This window comes from Lampris incognitus, chromosome 17 (genome assembly GCF_029633865.1).
Source record: "Lampris incognitus isolate fLamInc1 chromosome 17, fLamInc1.hap2, whole genome shotgun sequence".
NCBI classification, from domain to species: domain Eukaryota; kingdom Metazoa; phylum Chordata; class Actinopteri; order Lampriformes; family Lampridae; genus Lampris; species Lampris incognitus.
The window spans coordinates 31,482,480-31,500,528 of NC_079227.1; the positions used below are offsets into that span (position 1 = coordinate 31,482,480).

General features: G+C 49.0%; 1 protein-coding gene across 1 annotated transcript in view; it reads left to right on the forward strand.

The window, feature by feature from the left end:
* The first annotated feature begins 9,861 nt into the window (after window positions 1-9,861).
* abcc3 (ATP-binding cassette, sub-family C (CFTR/MRP), member 3) overlaps window positions 9,862-18,049 on the forward strand; it is a 78,252-nt gene continuing 70,064 nt past the window's right edge. The window contains exon 1 of the mRNA XM_056297666.1: window positions 9,862-10,021. Coding sequence (XP_056153641.1) covers window positions 9,986-10,021 — 36 coding nt within the window. The 5' untranslated portion in view covers window positions 9,862-9,985. The remainder of the gene's footprint in view (window positions 10,022-18,049) is intronic.

The following is an 18,049-nucleotide window of genomic DNA, read 5'->3' on the forward strand; positions in this document are numbered from 1 at the left end:
CAGAGCTGGGTGACTAAAAAGGCCTACGCCCTGGTTTAACAACGAGACACGTGCTCTTAAGTAGGCCTGCAGGAGACTGGAAGGTAAATGGCGAAAATGAAAATTGGAAGTTTTCACCTATCTTGGCATTTATTGAAATACAAGCGTGCTCTATCTGCTGCAAAGGCAGCGTATCTCTCTTGCTCAATCAATATTAATAAACATAATCCCGGATTTCTCTTTGACACTGTATCTAAATTTACTAAAAAGCAGCCATCGATTAGCTGATCGCCATTCACGGCCCATGAGTTTCTAGACTTTTTCTGCAGTAAGTTTGATGAGATCATAAACAAGATTAGTTCTTCAACTCCAGCTATGTACTCCTGCAGATCCTCTTACCTAATTCATATCTATACAATGAGTCACTGACAGTCCCAGTTATTACAGCCTGTTATGTCTGCACACATCGACAGTGCTGCATTTGATTTGGTGCTGTTCTATTGTGCTGGGATCGATTGGTGATGCCTGCGGGCTCTGGGTTGTTTGATCGGGTCTGCCTGTGATGCTGTGTCAGTCTAAATAAAGAATGTAATGTAGCGGTTGTGTCGAGCGACAGCGCTGTGTCCTGACGTGATTTCTAAATACAATATTGGCTGATATCTCTCTCCCACCACCTGCCCCCTTCCTGGCATTACCTGGCGAGCCTCCGGTACCATGGACTCGCTGGCTACATAGTTTTGAAAATTACATCATCGCCTCAGGCCTCGACGACGTGAGCCAGGCTAGGAAGACGGCTCTGTTGCTACACTGCTTGGGAGCAGAGGGTCATCGTGTGCTCGGGTCTCTGGGGAACGTCACAAACTTTGACGAAGCTGTGGGACTTATGAGCACCCATTTCGCTGCTCCACAGAGTGCCCTCCTTCGGCGATTTATATTCCGTCAGCGACACCAACTGCCTGGTGAGTATGTGCAGCAGTACGTAGCTAATTTGCGAGGGCTAGCTAGCTCATGCAAGTTTGGCGCGCTTCGGGACGAGATGGTTCGCGACCAGCTAATCGAACACACCAACAACGCAAAGGTGCGTGAGACTCTCCTGCTGGAAAAAGATGATCTGCTGCTGTCCAGAGCAATTACCATCGCACTACAGGTTGAGGGAGCAGCTGAGTGTGTTGCTATGCTAAATACACAGCAAGTGGCCACCTCCGGTCAAGCTGCCAACGACTCCTTCCTCTACTCACGACTGCCCCTCGGGACGCAACCCAGCCAGAGCGAGGCGGGCGCCGACTCCACTGAGGACGTCCTGCAACTGCAACGACGGCGTTCTCGGCCCCGCCCTCAACAGTCCTGTGGTAACTGTGGGTCTCGGTCTCATGTTTCAAGGGCTCAGAACTGCCCTGCCCGTGGCCAGACATGCCGTAGCTGCGGTAAGCACAATCACTTTGCCAACGTCTGTCGATCTTCCCCGGCTGGGTCAGAGGGCCACACCCCCCAGTCTTCAACCGCCGTCATTCACAAGGTGAGCTCTGGGCCAGTGTCATTCAAATCATGCACAGTCAACATTAATGATGTGTGCATCCCCCTGCTGTTGGACACCGGTGCAGGCGTGTCTCTCCTGAATGTTGATACCTACAGTCAATTTTTCGGTTCACTGCCACTGTCCGCACCCTCAGCTATCCTCTGTGGGTATGGTGACTCCAAAATCGATCTGGTTGGCTCTCTCCAAGTGACTGTCCGCTATGGAACCAAGCTGGTGCCCAATGCAGTTTTTCATGTGGCACGCCGTGGGGCCAACCTGATGGGCCTGGACCTGTTCTCCGCTCTGGGGTTCTCCCTCTTAGACACAAGGGGGGCAGCAATCCTGACTGTTGCCACACCTTGGCAGCAGAAGTGGCCATCGCTGTTTATGGGGCTGGGCTGCCTCTCCGCCTTTGCCCATCAACCTCTCCTCAACCCTGCTGTGAAATCTGTCATCCAACCACTGCGCCGCATCCCGTTGGCTCTCCGTGATGGGGTCTCCGCCGAGCTGCAACAACTGCTGGAAGCTGGCATCATTGAACCGGTGGACGCGTCACCTTGGGTCTCAAACCCCTCGGTGGCTAAGAAGAAGTCGGGGGGCCTGCGTGTCTGCGTCGATCTACGTGCAGTAAATAAGGCCATGGTCCCTGATAAGTATCCACTGCCCACCTCAGAAGAACTCACTGCTCAGTTCTATGGCTCTGAGGTGTTCTCCAAGCTCGACCTCAGACAGGGGTACTTACAGGTGCCCCTCCACCCCAGCAGCCGAAACCTCACAGCCTTTGTGACACATGCAGGAGTGTTTCGCTACACCAGGATGCCTTTCGGTCTCAGCTCCGCCCCTAGCTGCTTCCAGAAAATCATGGTCTCCGTGCTGGCTGGCATACTGGGCGTGGCCATTTATCTGGACGATATAGTGGTACACGGGCCCACCAGTGAAATCCACGACAAGCGCCTCAACATGGTCTTCGCAGCCCTGTCCAAGCACAAGCTAACTCTCAATGCTGAGAAATGTGTCCTCTCTGTGCCAGCCATCGACTTCGTGGGGTTCCGGCTGTCAGCGAGCGGTGTAACTCCACTACAATCCAACGTGGATGCCATTCAGGCCATCCCTGAGCCCAGCTCGGCCGCCCAGGGCGCCTCCTTCCTGGGTATGACAAATTACTACCTGAGGTTTCTTCCCCAGTACTCTGCGACCACAGCCCCCCTGCGCCAGCTGCTGCGTAAGGACGAGCCATGGGTGTGGTCAAAGGCATGCAGTGACGCTGTGCGTGATCTCAAGACTCAACTGACTTCACCACCAGTGTTGGCTCACTTCGACATCTCCAGCTCCACCTTTGTGACCTGTGACGCATCAGCCACAGCGATAGGGGCCGTGCTGTCTCAAACCCAGAACGGTGTGGAGAAGCCCATCGCCTTCGCCTCCCGTGCCCTCAACCTGACCGAGCAGCGGTACTCCGTGGGTGAGCGTGAGGCGTTAGCCTGTATCTGGGCTTGTGAAAGGTGGCACCTCTACCTCTATGGCCGCTCCTTCACCCTCAGGACAGATCACCAGGCCCTGACAGCGCTGCTGTCCACATCTGGGACAGGCCACAAACCCCTGAGGCTGCACCGCTGGTCTGACCGCCTCCGCCAGTACAACTTCAGCCTGCAGTTCACCCCAGGCAGAGACAATGTTGTCGCCGACCTGCTCTCTCGCTCTGTCTCCACCCCAGCTCCACAGACGGACACCGACTGTGTGGAAAAGGACATTGTCCAAATGCTACACACACCCCTTCAGGCCACTGTCTCTCTGCAGAAGCTGAGGGCAGCCTCCGAACAGGACCCTGTCCTCTCCCAGCTCCGCACCTACATCCAGAACGGCTGGTCTCACAAGGTCCCAGAGGAGCTGGCTGCGTTCGCCCGAGTCAGACAGGAGCTCTCCTGCTGGAACGACACCTGCGTGGCACGTGGGTTTTGCACAGTGGTCCCAGCTGCTCTCCGTGCACGTGTTTTGAATATGGCGCATGAAGGCCACCTGGGCATTGTGAAACTGAAACAGCGCTCCCGAGATCTGGTGTGGTGCCCGGGGATAGACAGAGATATTGAGGCTCTGGTGAAGGACTGTTCTGCCTGCCTTGTGAGTGGCAAGACTGGCCACCAGGCTCCCCCACCCCTGCAACCTCTCGCCTGGCCCTCTCAGCCCTGGGAACACCTGCAGTTGGACATTTGTGGTGAGATCCATGGAGTTCCCCACCACCAACGCTTCATGGTGGTCGCCTACGATCTACACTCAAAATGGCCTGAACTCACCACTTCCGGCACTGTGACCTCACAGATCATCATCGACTTCCTGGACTCTCTTTTCTCTCGCTGGGGCCTCCCAAAGGCCATCACCACTGACAACGGCCCTCAGCTGGTCTCTGCTGAGTTCACTGCTTATCTCGAAAGCAAGGGCATCCATCATATACGCACTGCGTACTACCACCCCCAGGCCAATGGCGGCGTTGAACGTTTTCACCAGTCACTGAAGAATGGCCTCAGAGCACACATGGCCCAAGGGTGCTCTTTCACGCAGGCCGTCCATCACACTCTGCTGCACTATCGGGCCACACAGCACTCGACCACAGGCGTCTCCCCAGCCTCTCTCATGCTAGGCCGGGAACTGTGCATGCCCCTTGACAGGCTCCGCCCCTCCACACCCCAGGCACCTCCCTCTGGGGTCAGAGCCTCAGTCACTCGTCAGCAGACGCGGATGAAGCAACGGTTTGACCAGTGAAAACGAACCAGGGTGCCAGACATCAATGTGTCAGACTGGGTCAGGGTCCGCAGGCCCCACAGGGACAATAAAATGGCTTCATACTGGTCCTCTCCTCTCCAAGTCACCCGTCAGCTGGGCCCAGCCACTTACCTCCTCAGCGATGGCACTCGGTGGCACTCCAGTCGTCTACGGAAGGTGTCAGCTCCGCCACACACAGCTGGTGACACAACCATAGCCATTCCCTCAGCATGGCGAGACGCCCCTGGGGCTTCATGCAGCTCCTACACGGCCCCCAGACATTCCTGGGCCTCAGCTTCCCCTGCCATCTCCCTCCCCACCTCGGCCTGCCCAGCCTCAGGCCGCCCCGCGACCTGTTCGCACACGTTTACGCCCTGGCCACCTAGAGGACTTTGTGTCAACCTTTCATGTTTGAAATCCTGCCGGGGAGGGGGGGTGTTATGTCTGCACACATCGACAGTGCTGCATTTGATTTGGTGCTGTTCTATTGTGCTGGGATCGATTGGTGATGCCTGCGGGCTCTGGGTTGTTTGATCGGGTCTGCCTGTGATGCTGTGTCAGTCTAAATAAAGAATGCAACGTAGGGGTTGTGTCGAGCGACAGCGCTGTGTCCTGACGTGATTTCTAAATACAATACAGCCCCCCCCTTTTTCTCCCCAATTGTACTTGGCCAATTACCCCACTATTCTGAGCCGTCCCAGTCGCTGCTCCACCCGCTCTGCCGATCCAGGGAGGGCTGCAGACTACCACATGCCTCCTCCGATACATGTGGAGTCGCCAGCCGCTTCTTTTCACCTGACAGTGAGGAGTTTCACCAGGGGGACGTGGCGCGTTGGAGGATCACGCTATTCCCCCTCAGTCCCCCCCGAACAGGCGCCCCGCCCGACTAGAGGAGGCGCTAGTGCAGCGACCAGGACACATACCCACATCCGGCTTCCCACCTGCAGACATGGCCAGTTGTGTCTGTAGGGATGCCCGACCAAGCCAGAAGTAACACGGGGATTCGAACCGGCAATCCCCGTGTTGGTAGGCAAGGGAATAGACCGCCACGCTACCCGGACACTCTTTATTACAGCTTTTGAGACTATCTCTCTTGATACTTTGACTAAGCGCGTGTCAGCTTCTAAACCAACTACTTGCCTACTTTATCCGTTACCAGCAAAACTTTTTAAAGACCTCTGGCCTGCTACACATGGTTGATTTATCACTTACTGTTGGCACTGTCCCCAGCAATTTTAAGACAGCTGTGTTTAAACCTCTACTTAAAAAAAAAACGCACCTCGATCCATGGTCTCTTAATAACTATTGGCCAGTCTCTAATCTCCCATTTTTTCTAAACTACTAGAGAGAGTTGTGTATCAACCACTTTCGACCCATATAAAAGAAAACTATCTATATGAACCTTTTCAGTCGGCTTTCAGGGCCTGTCACTCCACTGAAATGGTTCTGACCAGAGTGGTGAACGATCTTCTACTAGTTATGGACTCTGATTCCACGTCTGGGCTTCTACTACTGGACCTCAGTGCAGCCTTTGACACCATTGATTACTGTATACTATTAGACAGGGCAAATTGTAATTTTGGTGTCTCTGGCTTAGCTCTCTCTTGGCTTAATTCGTATTTATATAGAAGAACAGATCGTTTCTGCTATAATAATATTGCATCAAATTTCTCTGACGTTAAATATGGTGTACTTCAGGGCTTGGTTCTTGGCCCTCTACTTTTGTCTCTTTATATTTCACCTCTTGGCCAAATTATATGCAGTCATGGAATAAATGTCCATTGTTATGCTGATGACACTGTGATGATACTGTATGTGCCTGTAAGGGCTGATGGTGATACTCAAATGACCAATTTAGAGGCCTGCTTGGCTGCTGTGAAAAATTGGATGTCACTAAATTCCCTGCTTTTAAATTCAGATAAAACTGAGATGCTGGTCATTAGCCCTAATAGACTCAGACACCAATTTGATCAAGTACCAATAACAATCGAAAACTCAATGATTTCACAAAGTGTGGCAGCAAAAAATCTTGGTGTTACATTAGATCCCAGCCTTTCCTTTGATAAGCGCATTAAATAAATCACAGAGACTGCCTTTTTTCACTATGTAACATTGCTAAAATTCAGTCTTTCCTGTGTATGGCTGACGCAGAGACTCTAATACATGCATTTGTCTCATCCCGACTTGATTACTGTAATGTTCTGTTTTCAGGTCTGCCTCATGCTAATACTAAATGTCTTCAGATGGTTCAAAATGCTGCAGCTGGAATCCTAACTAAAACTAGAAAAATTGACCATATTACACCAATTCTTGCCTCCCTTCAGTGGCTTCCTATCCATGTTAGATCAGACTTCAGTGTGCTTCTGCTGACTTATAAAATCCTAAATGGGCTTGCCCCATCTTACCTGTCTGATCTCCTTAAACCGTACATCCCATCTCGAGCTCTCCACTCTCAAAATACAGGGCTCCTGTGTGTATCCAAAGGTAAGACGAAGTCAGCTGGTGGCAGGGCCTTTTCCTATCAGGTCCCGTTCCTCTGGAATAACCTGCCTGCTGCTGTCAGGCAATCAGAGTCTTTTGAGGCCTTTAAATTCACATTCAAACCTCATCTTTTTGCCTTAGCCTACATTTAGTTGCCTTTAAATTGAATGCTTCACAACCTGTACTGCATGGTGGGTCGGTGTCTGTCTCAATGAATTTACCAAGAACTGTGCTGCCGACGAGCTTATATAGTACATATTGACTATTGTAAACTGTTCTCTTCGCTCCCTCTGAATGATGTCTTTTCCTTTCTCTTCTTCTGTGTATGTGAACGCGAGGGTGGGGGTGAATGTGAGGAGTGCAATGTGAAGCGCTTTGAGGGGTTGGTAGACTAGAAATGCGCTATATAAATGCAGCCCATTTACCATTTATGTGCATGGGGTGATGTGAGTCTCCCTTGTGTGCACATGCAGTTTGTCTTCCTCCCGGGTCTCCATGGTGATGATGGCTGCCACCTGGGCGCTGCTTGTTATCCCCCTCATCAAATTTTATTTTTATATATCTGATAAATCCATGTAATTTTGTTATCCTGTTTCAACGTTATGTCCCTCTCTCTCACTCAGACGTATGAGAATTTTTTCTTTCCTTGTCTCTTCTCCCATGTATATGTGAGTCTCCCCTGTGTGCATGTGTAGTCTGTCCTCCTGTCAGGTCTAGATGGTGATGGTGGTCATGTGGCTCAGGTCCTGGGCTGTTCCGGCGGCATCTGGACACTGCTTGGCATCCTCCTCATCATATTCTTCATTTATCTTATAATTCCATTATAATTCTGTTATCCTCTTTCTTGTGTACTCACAACATCCATTGCACGTCTGTCCGTCTTGGGAGAGAGATCGCTCCCCTTTTGCTCTCCCTGAGGTTTCTCCCTATTTTTTCTCCTTGTTAAAGGCTTTTTTTAGGGAGTTGTTCCTTAGCCGACGTGAGGGTCTAAGGACAGGATGTCGTGTTGCTGTCAAGCCCCCTGAGGCCAATTTGTAATTTGTGATATTGGACCATACAAATAAAATTGATGACTTGACTACTACTGCTACCACTACTACTACTACTACTACTACTACTACCACTACTACTACTATTACTACTACCACCACTACTACTACTACCACTACTACTACTACTACTACTATTCTTATTACTACTACTATTCTTATTACTACTACTACACTACTACTTACTTACTTATGTTTACTTACTTACTACTACCACTACTACTACTACCACCATTCTTACTATTACTACTACTACTTACTTACATTTACTTACTACTACTACCACTACTACTACTACTACCACCATTCTTACTACTATTACTACTACTACTTACTTACGTTTACTTACTACTACTACTACTACTACTACTAGCCTACTACTATTACTACTGCTACTATTACTACTACTACTACTACTACCACCATTCTTACTACTATTACTACTACTACTTACTTACTTACTTACTTTTACTTACTACTACTACTAGCCTACTACTATTACTACTACTACTACTACAACTACTACCATTATCATAGCTATTGCCACTGCTACCACTTCTATTACTACTTTTACTACTACTACTACTAAAGCTATTATTACTGCTCTTGTTACCTCTACTACTGCCACTAATACTGCTATTGCTACTAAGGGGTATTATTATTATCACCATCACAATACATTTTGTCCAGATTTCATTTTTCTCGTTTTTATTTTTCCTTCTCAAAACAGGAAAGCCAAGAATAACCAAACCTGAACAGTACAATAGAGTTTATAAACGATAGAAGGTTGTGTGTGTATATATATATATATATATATATATATATATATATATATATATAACATTGCATAAGAAAATAGGAAGCTTGGATGTGAATGGCATGTAAATAGATACAATAACATCGGCATTGATTTCAACATTATATGCCTGAAATGTTTTTGCTATAAAATCTCCAAGTTGTTTATCACAGAAATACAATAAAATAATAATAACACCCCACATGTAACGTGGCTCTTATAGACGAATTCAACTACAAACTTGTGAAAAATAAAAACAACCAATAAATGAACTTTTAGACTCATATTTGTTCCACCTTCCTTTAAAGGCGTGTCCATTTCCATTCACTGGGACTAACAGGTAATACGCCGCCCCAACAACGGCTGCTCCTTGTTGTTTCAGAGCCATCCAACCCACACCCAACATTACATGAGCCGCAGGTCCAGGACCGTTTACAGCACCCGGGACGCAGATGTACTTTTAGTGTGCATCCGTTTAACGTATGCCTCCAGATTTAGAGGATCCTGCGCCAGCTGCAAAAGAGGACGGTGTCCTCAGACGTGCCTGGGTGGGACGCCTGCCACGGGCCGCGGGCTGCAATAGGAAGCGTTAACACGCGGAACCGGGGGGGGGGCGGGGGCCGGGGGGGTGCCCGCCCGCGCACCCGCCGCTGGGACCCGCCACTGGCCCCGGTGCTTCCGGAGCGCAGCTTCCGAACACGGAGCAAAGCCGGAATCCACCAAGTCCACACACACACACACACACACACGCACGCACACACACGCACGCGCACACCCCCCGTGCGGCGGCGCGTGTATCCAGGCATGTGGTAGGGACAACCCACCGTACCTGCTTCCTGTTTTATCTCGTGTCCATAACTGTGTTTCGTAAGGCGCGCGGGATTTGCGCGGGTCAAGTGAAACCAGTGTTGCCGAGTCACGTTCAGCGTTCGGTGTTGTGTGCGTGCGTGCGTGCACGCGCGCGCGCGAGAGAAAAAAGGCGGAACCTGGTAGGCGGACGCATTCGCCATCGTGACAACCTCCGGAGGACTTCTCCTCTTACAACAACGGAAGAGAAATGCTGTCTGCTGCTCGACCAGGAGCGACAGGGGGGAGAGAGAGAGAGAGAGAGGGAGGGAGCGAGAGAGAGAGAGATTTTCTGGGGGGGGGGGGGGAGTCCTCCGTCGGTGTAGATAGAAACTGAGCGTGCGTGTGTGTGAGAGAGGGAGAGAGAGAGGGAGAGAGAGGGAGAGAGAGAGGGAGAGAGAGGGGGAGAGAGAGGGGGAGAGAGAGAGAGAGGGAGAGAGAGGGAAGGAGGGATAGGGAGAGCGAGTCTGACGAGGTGACGGAATAAGACGCGGTGCAAGGGAAAAGGGAGCGAACTGTCAGTCAGGAGCGGGACGAGGTCTCTTCGTGTTGCCAACGCAGATGGAGCGCCTGTGCGGACCGAACCTCCCATTCTGGGTAAGGCTTGTTGTGGACAGTCGCTAATGCCGTGGTCCGGGTCTCGCCCTCCAGTTCAGACCCACCCGACTGCTCTGGAGAGCTGGCCCGGCCGGTTTTACCCACTGGCCGTCCGGTCGTCTACTACTTTTTTTGTCGCCTTTGTTTAAATACACGGCGTGTGTGTGTGTGTGCGTGTGTGTGAGTGAAACCTGGCACCGTGTGACGGTGGCCGGGCTCTGGCCGCCGGGGCGACACCGCTCAGGCAGGGCTGGTCCGTCTTGTCGCGTAGAAGTCGTATTATTGACCCACCGCGAGGCGCATACCGTGCTGTGCTGGCGGACGATAACGAGGCTGCGCCACCTGAGAGTCTCCCTGAAGGACTTTCCCAACTGTTGGAGGGAGTTTAACGCGAACACCGGGCTGGGTCTGATGTCATGGTTTACAGTACCCAGCCATTCAATGTGATGAAATTATGGCTATTATTGTACATGTAAGAGGATATGGTGATACATGCCCGATGCCGTGTAACGTCCCCAGTTGTTGTTGTTGTTGCCTTTATTTAAACTCGAAAAATCATTGGGGCCTGGCCGCCACGAGCAGCGTATTAAAATGACTTAGAAAGATACAAAATAACAAAAGATACAAAACTAAACAATCGATTAAAACAAGTATATAATAAAAGACACAAGATGCAAAAACAACAACAACAAATCAGTTCGAACAGGTACAAACAGAAGCTGAATGGGTTGCAATCATAGAGTTTAATTAAGCAAGGGTTTCCAAAGTATTAATTTTTAGGGTGCATTGTAAAGAGTTGCAGGTGGTCGCAGCAGTGGAACATAAAGCAGGTCTTCCAAACTCAGTACAAACTCCAGGGACTTGAGAAAGCCAGTCATTAGACTCAGTGTGATGTGGTCTAGAGCAGTGGTTCTCAACCCAGTCCTCAAGGACCCCCTATCCTGCAGATTTTCATTGTAACCCTGCATAGGTAGCCCTGCTTGTACTTACTCGACCAATCACCTCGCAGCACTTAATTATGCAAGGTGTGCAACGTCTGACAAATGTCATTGCTGATTGGTTGAATAACTACAAACAGGTACCTATTCAGGGTTGCAAAGAAAATATGCAGGATAGGGGGTCCTTGAGGACTGGGTTGAGAAACACTGGTCTAGAGGACCAGATGTGATATAAGACGGCAGCTTCCCAATAAGGGTCTTGCAGATAAACAAATACGTACGGCCTATCACGTCTCTTAGACAGCGAGGACCACCCAACTTTTTCATACAGGATGCAATGGCGAGTGCTACAAACATCTCCAGTAATCAACCTAAGGGCAGGATGATAAACAGCATCCAAGTTTAGAGGTAGAGGCATGCCTATAAATGACATCAGCGTAATCCACAGCAGAGAGAAAAACAGCTTCAACAATCCTTTTCCTGTGAACCATAGGAAAATTAGTTCTATTCTACACAGAAAACCAAGTATTTCTTGTAACTGGTTTACAAGATTGTCTATGTGAAATTTGATACATGAAGTTTGAATGTGAGTTTGTCATCTATCCAAATACCAAGGTATTTATACTCCGTAACGCTTTCAATAATGTGTATCATTGTACGGCGCAGATATGAACATTTTATTTACCCTTACCCCTAGCTCCAGATAATAAAATAAACTTAGTGTTATGTGCATTCAATACAAGTTCAAGATCATTAAGTGCAGCTTGGAGAACGTCAAAGGAATGCTGCAGGTTCTCCACAGCTAGCTGAGCAGAGTCGGCAATATGATACAATACGATACGATATGATACAATTCAATACGCTGTGATACAGTATGATACAATTCAATACGATTCGATACGATATGATACAAATGATACGATACGATACAATACAAATATACGATATGATATATGATACAAGTGATACGATACAATACGATACAATACGATACAATACAATATGATACAATACAGTACGATACAACACTATATAATACAATACGATACAATACAACACAATATTGTGTAATCTGCGTATAAATGTGCATGGCAGTTAGTTAAAGATGAAAACATATTATTAATATAAATTGCAAAAAGGACCGGACCCAGACCTGAAGAATTGAACCTTGTGGCTCATCCTTAGTGATAATATTGTTTTCCATGTCACCATGTTATTTTCATGTGAAATACTATTTGAAATCGCCTTTTCTATTATTGTGTCCTTGTTTATTTTCTACCCCATACACACAAAGCTGCCTGATTCATGTGGTCAGGAAACTGGCTGTACTTTGGCTGAATTCATAGCGTATGAGTCCCAACATGTAGCCTATTAAGGTTATGCCCATCGATATTAATTGGTTTTAAAATGCCAGTTTGATCACCCAACAACGCGTCTTATGATCAAAAAGCTGTAGATCCAGTGTTTGGAAAACAATTTAGCATAACGGGCCTTTATCACGCCACCCGTCAATGGGACGTGGCGCTGGGACCAGTTGCAGCAAGTGGTTAAACTTGGCCTTGTTGATTTATTTATTTATTTGAAGTGTGAGCCCTGCACATCTATTAACAACTGACGTTGACTCATGGTTGTGAATTAGTTGTCTTTTGTTATGCTGCAGACAATCTTAATGTTATGGAATTGTAACACGTCTTCCTTTCAAATGAGATTTTGATCGGGGGTCCAGGTGGCGTAGCGGTCTATTCCGTTGCCCGCCAACACGGAGATTGGTGGTTCGAATCCCCGTGTTACCTCCGGCTTGGTCGGGCGTCCCTACACACACAATTGGCCGTGTCTGCGGGTGAGAAGCCGGATGTGGGTATGCGTCCTGGTCGCTGCACTAGCGCCTCCTCTGGTCGGTTGGGGTGCCTGTTTGGGGGGGTGGGGTGCCTGTTTGGGGGGTGGGGTGATCCTCCCACGTGCTACGTCTCCCGGCGAAACGCCTCACTGTCAGCTGAAAAGAAGCAGCACAGGAGGAGGCATGTGGTAGTCTGCAGCCCTCCACTGATCAGCAGACAAGGCCGGATTATGGACCGGGCATGCCGGGCAAGTGCCCCAGGGGCCCGGACCATGAGGGGCCCCAAAAAGTCAGGGGCGATGCTGTGAGCTGCTATTCTTATCTCTTGTTTGTTTTGTGATTCAAAATCTGCGTTGTACTTTGTAGTCGCAATGGGCGCGCATGCCCCGGGGCCCCCTGGTGGGTTAATCCGGCCATGTCGGCAGAGGGAGTGGAGCAGCGACTGGGACGGCTCAGAAAAGTGGGGTAATTGGCCGGTTACAATTGGTGAGAAAAAGGGGGAACACCCCCCGCCCAAAAAAAGGGAGATTTTGATCTCACTGCGACTTAACTGTATAAATAAATATAAATGAAAATTTAAAAAGCGGGGGAATTGAAAAATGCCCAAATCCCCCCCCCCCTCCTCCGTGAATAAGCTTTGTCCCCAATTTCAGAACCGTATTACAGAATAGCAGCGCCCAGCAAATTGAGGGATTAGCATGCAGCACCTGAATCGGACAGCTTTGTGTTTGGGGTGGAGAATAAACAAGCATGGTAATCACCAATGTCCTGGTTGTTTACCGGGTCACCTGAGGTGACCTTAAACAGTTACGCCTTACAAAGTCGTCTTCAAACGGACGGCCTGCCTGTAAATCCCTTGAACCCGGCAGGGCCTGCTGAGAGCCGATGTAGGTCAACAACTCGGGCTGGGCTCGACACGATCGCCCACGTCTGATACCTCGGAGGTGATGAATAGCTTGGTACTACATGGCTACCCCTCATTTTTCTTTCACTGAAAACCAGAAAAAGTCACACCCTAGAAGAGAACAATTGCTCTTTTTATTCAAGAGTTTTTTTTTTTGGTAAAATACCTCCACGGCCTATTCATCATGTTGTGTTAGTGTTATGTAAGTGATATTTCATCCACACTATTGTGTTGAAGGAATGCACTTTAATTTGGCCCCGTTCTATGATATCAAATGAGAAAGCCTATTAATAGTTGGTTGCTTATCACCCCCCCCCACACACACACACATACATACACATGTACACAAACACACAATGAGTCCACAATGACAACCCCCCCCCCCTTTTTTTCTCTCCACAATTGCGCTACACCAATTACCCCACTCTTCCGAGCCGTCCCAGTAGCTGCTCCACCCCCTCTGCTGATCCGGGGAGGGCTGCAGACTACCACATGCCTCCTCCCATACACGTGGAGTCGCCAGCCGCTTCTTCTCACCCGACAGTGAGGAGTTTCGCCAGGGGGACGTAGCGCGTGGCAGAATCACGCTATTCCCCCCCCGAACAGGTGCCCCGACACGGGACGGGGGCGCCCGATCAAGCTGGAGGCAACACGGGGATTCGAACTGGTGATCCCCTTGTTGGTAGGCAACGGAATAGACCGCCACGCCACCTGGGCGCCCCCACAATGGCAATCCTAAATAAGGGGGACCCGCGTGCATTGTGCGTCAGAACTTCAGCGTGCATGTATTCATGCAAACACACACGCACAGCACAGCTGTTAGCAACTAAAGCAGGGCCTTGGAGTCAGACATGGCCGAGCCAGCAGAGGCTCATGGGACGTGGAACCCCGACAGGCTTGCAGGGAACGTGGTGGCTGTCCCTGACAAGGTGTATTCGTCAGTAATATAGCCAGTAATCAGTTTAATCCTGTTAGCAGTACCGTTTAATGGAGTTGCGTTGTTGTTGAGGAAAAGCAAACCTGCGTCGATGAGAGGTGTGTAGCGTTTCCTCTGAGCGAATTATGAGCGAGTTCAGCCTGGTGACAAGAAAAGGTCAAATGGGGACGTCTCTGGAGTCATTAGACCTCATTTGGATTAGTTATTAGTTTTTTGTTTTGTTTTGGTTTTTTTTTGCCAATTTCGTTATTTCAGATCAGATCATTGCTCTCCAGGCGTTGCCGTGCATTTATCGAGGTAAGCTTTGTGACGTTATGTGGTATGATCCGCCGCCGCACTAAAGGGTATTAATGAGCTCATTCTTTAAATCCACTCTGTGGCTGACAACATGGTGCCGTGTGGGACTAAATACCCCCTGAACTCTTCAGGGGGCGCTTCCTGCACGGGGTCCCGTGTGAATGGGAGCAGGGATCGATATTCAGGGAGAAGCCGTACCGCCAATTTCCCACCTCAAGACCAGCCGACGTTTCAGGGGGAAAGCCAGTAAAGCTGTGTTGTGAGTGAAGCGGTGACGTTGCAGGGAAGCGCGCGCGTTAAGGGTCGCGTCAATCTGACGAAAGCCACTCTCGCGCGGAGCGAGCGAACCAATCACAAGACTCCGCTGATGACGTATGGAATCCGGCTGCGTTGCCTCGCGGGGGATTTGATAACTGCGACACAAGCATGGCTGGACACGGGTCAGATCCAGAAATAAGGGAACCGCTCTGGGCCCGTGCAGAGGATGACGTTGATAGGCGGCGGTCTGGAAGAGTTCGAGACCCCATAAAATAGCAGGAATTCTACGTGAGCGCGACGCAATGAGGCAGAAGAGCCGAGTCTCGGGTAAGCTGAAAAGCTTCCTGAACAGCTGCCGGACTGGACCGGCCCTTGCGCCGTCTATCCTGGCTTTGCCATGGCGTGGCATATGTGAAGGGGCGCAAGATTCGTGTGTGAATAGTGGAAATCACAAGCGGTGCCCGAAAGGCTGTCCTGTGACGTACCGGGAGCTGCGTGTGAGAGATCCTCAGTAGCGTCGAACTGGCGATGTGCTGACAACACATGAACAGCGTGATGCTCCCCAACAAGGAACAAACAAATCCATTATTGCCTGCCGTCTCTCTCTCTCTCTCTCTCTCTCTCTCTTCCTCGTTCTTTACCTGAAAAAAGGAAAAAGATGTGGAATAATATTTGTTATCAGTAAATAAAATTCCTGGTTAATCCTGCAGGCTTCCTGTTTGTACAGTGTTTTCAGACCAAACGTGAAATTTACAGCTGTAAACATGGTGGATTTTAAGAGACACTCTATTGTGACAGTGTACTTTTTTTTTTCCAAACCAAAAGGCAGCTGAGTCTGCAGAAAGCTGGAAAACTAGGAAACGAGAGCGGCACAACAACGCTCTAATTTTGATTTCGAAGTCAGGAGGAAATAAGACCTTCAGCTTTTCCCAGAGATAGCAGCCCCGTGATGTCTCCGAGGCGGACGCACGCGCGAACGCACCGACTACACTGGCAAATCTGGCATGAATCCTGTTCGCCGGTATGTTCCAAAAATGAAGCGGTCTATCGCTGATTGTTTTAAAAAGCAAGATGAGGAGAGAGAGCAGGAGGCTGGTGGTGAGGGGGAGCCAACGAGAGGTTCTGATTCAGACGCCACTGATGCTGAAAGTGCAGGCAGGGAGAGACCGACTGATCCAGCGAAGAAGAAGTGCTACTTTCAACCGACATGGCTAACACGGTAGCCGTGGCTGTGGTACGAGGGGAAAGCTATGCTTGTGTGTGTACTGTAGGCAACTCTAACCTGCGTGACCCGAAACACTGAGCCCCTCCTGACTCCTTTTCAGCGGTTAGATGAGAGTAATTGCTCAGTGGAGGAGAACGAAATGGCCACCAAGTCCAACACTGCCCGTTTCACGGCGGAAAAGAGGAACTCCCGGTCACAATCTTCTAATCTTGGCAGTCAAATTCAAATTTAATATTCAGATTAAAATATTTTGCAAATATCCAGTCACTGTCAATCTTTATGTCAATGCAAAACTAGGGTATGCAGATTAGGACAACTATTCATCAGCGTGCAAGATCATTGGTTATCATTGATTAATACCATGCTGTACCATAAAAAAAGAAGAAGAAGAAGAAAGGGTGTGACCAAATCAAGTGCTGGTGCGACCAGCTGAGAAAGTTGGTCGCACCAGTGCTACCAGTGGAAAAGTTGTTCTGGAGCCATGTCGAATGGTTAAGAGATAGGCTGAACCTTAGCAACGTGTGTTGTTCCCTATGTTCCGTGCCTGTATACTGCAGGCTGCTCTGTAATCCAGGACCCTCACAGTCTGCATGGCCTCCGGCACTTCCTCTGTTTTTTGCTTTTCTTTTATTGGGTGGTATTTGGTCGTAGTTGCTGTAGCCCTTGGTCACAGATTGCACAATATAGCCCTCAAATTCCCTCTGCACCATAACCTCATACCCACTCAGGGGAGGAATGCCTAAGAGCCTAACCCATAACCCAACACAACACCAGGATTGTAATGATGATGTGAGATAATCCCATCAATTAAGATCTGTTTGTTGTTGACCAATTGCCCTCACTGGGGTGTTTTACAAAGCTTTACATTCAATTCCAGTATTTATGTATGTGTATGTAATGGACAAAAATCCCTCAAGTAAAAGGGGGAAGCAGGACATGAAGGTCTTGTTGCTTCATAGCTGCCAAGTCTGAATAATGTGGGAAATATGGCTGCTAACAGTTTGACGGCTCCTTCAGTCTTCTCAATTGGTAGGCCTCCCATTGATATTACTCAAAAGCTAGGGGCCTAATGGAGACCATATGGAGTACAGCCTGCGTTGCATTATTCTTTCAAGCCCCCCCCCCCAAAATACAACAAAAACGGCAAAACTGCCTCTTTGCTGATACAGCTGTTTCTATTTCCTCTTTCTCCTAACTAGCTATTATGTGTGACCTTAAATCTAGATTTATTATTTTTGCAATGTCATCTATTTTTGCCAACATTTAAAGTCATGGATTTAATGTGATTCAGCAAGTGTATATTTGTATGCGTGTTGGTTCATTCATTACCATGTAACCGACCTCCGACCCTTTGGGAAATCATAGTTGTCTGGCAACGTTCCCGAGACAGCTAGTCCGAATCTTGTCCCCAGACCGTTGCTAATGAGCAGAATGTCGGTTTAACGTACAGGTCACAATGAAATAAGTCACGTAGTTGCATCAGAGCTGCAGTGTTTTGAACGAGGCTTCCGTCTCTGTTGCATTGAGGCGCTGCCTACCCTGCCAGCAGGCGTCTATGGGGGGGTACCTGTTGATCTGGAGTGGCTTGCGTGGCCTGAAAACCAGTCTGTGTGATGTCGTTGCAGCCCTGAG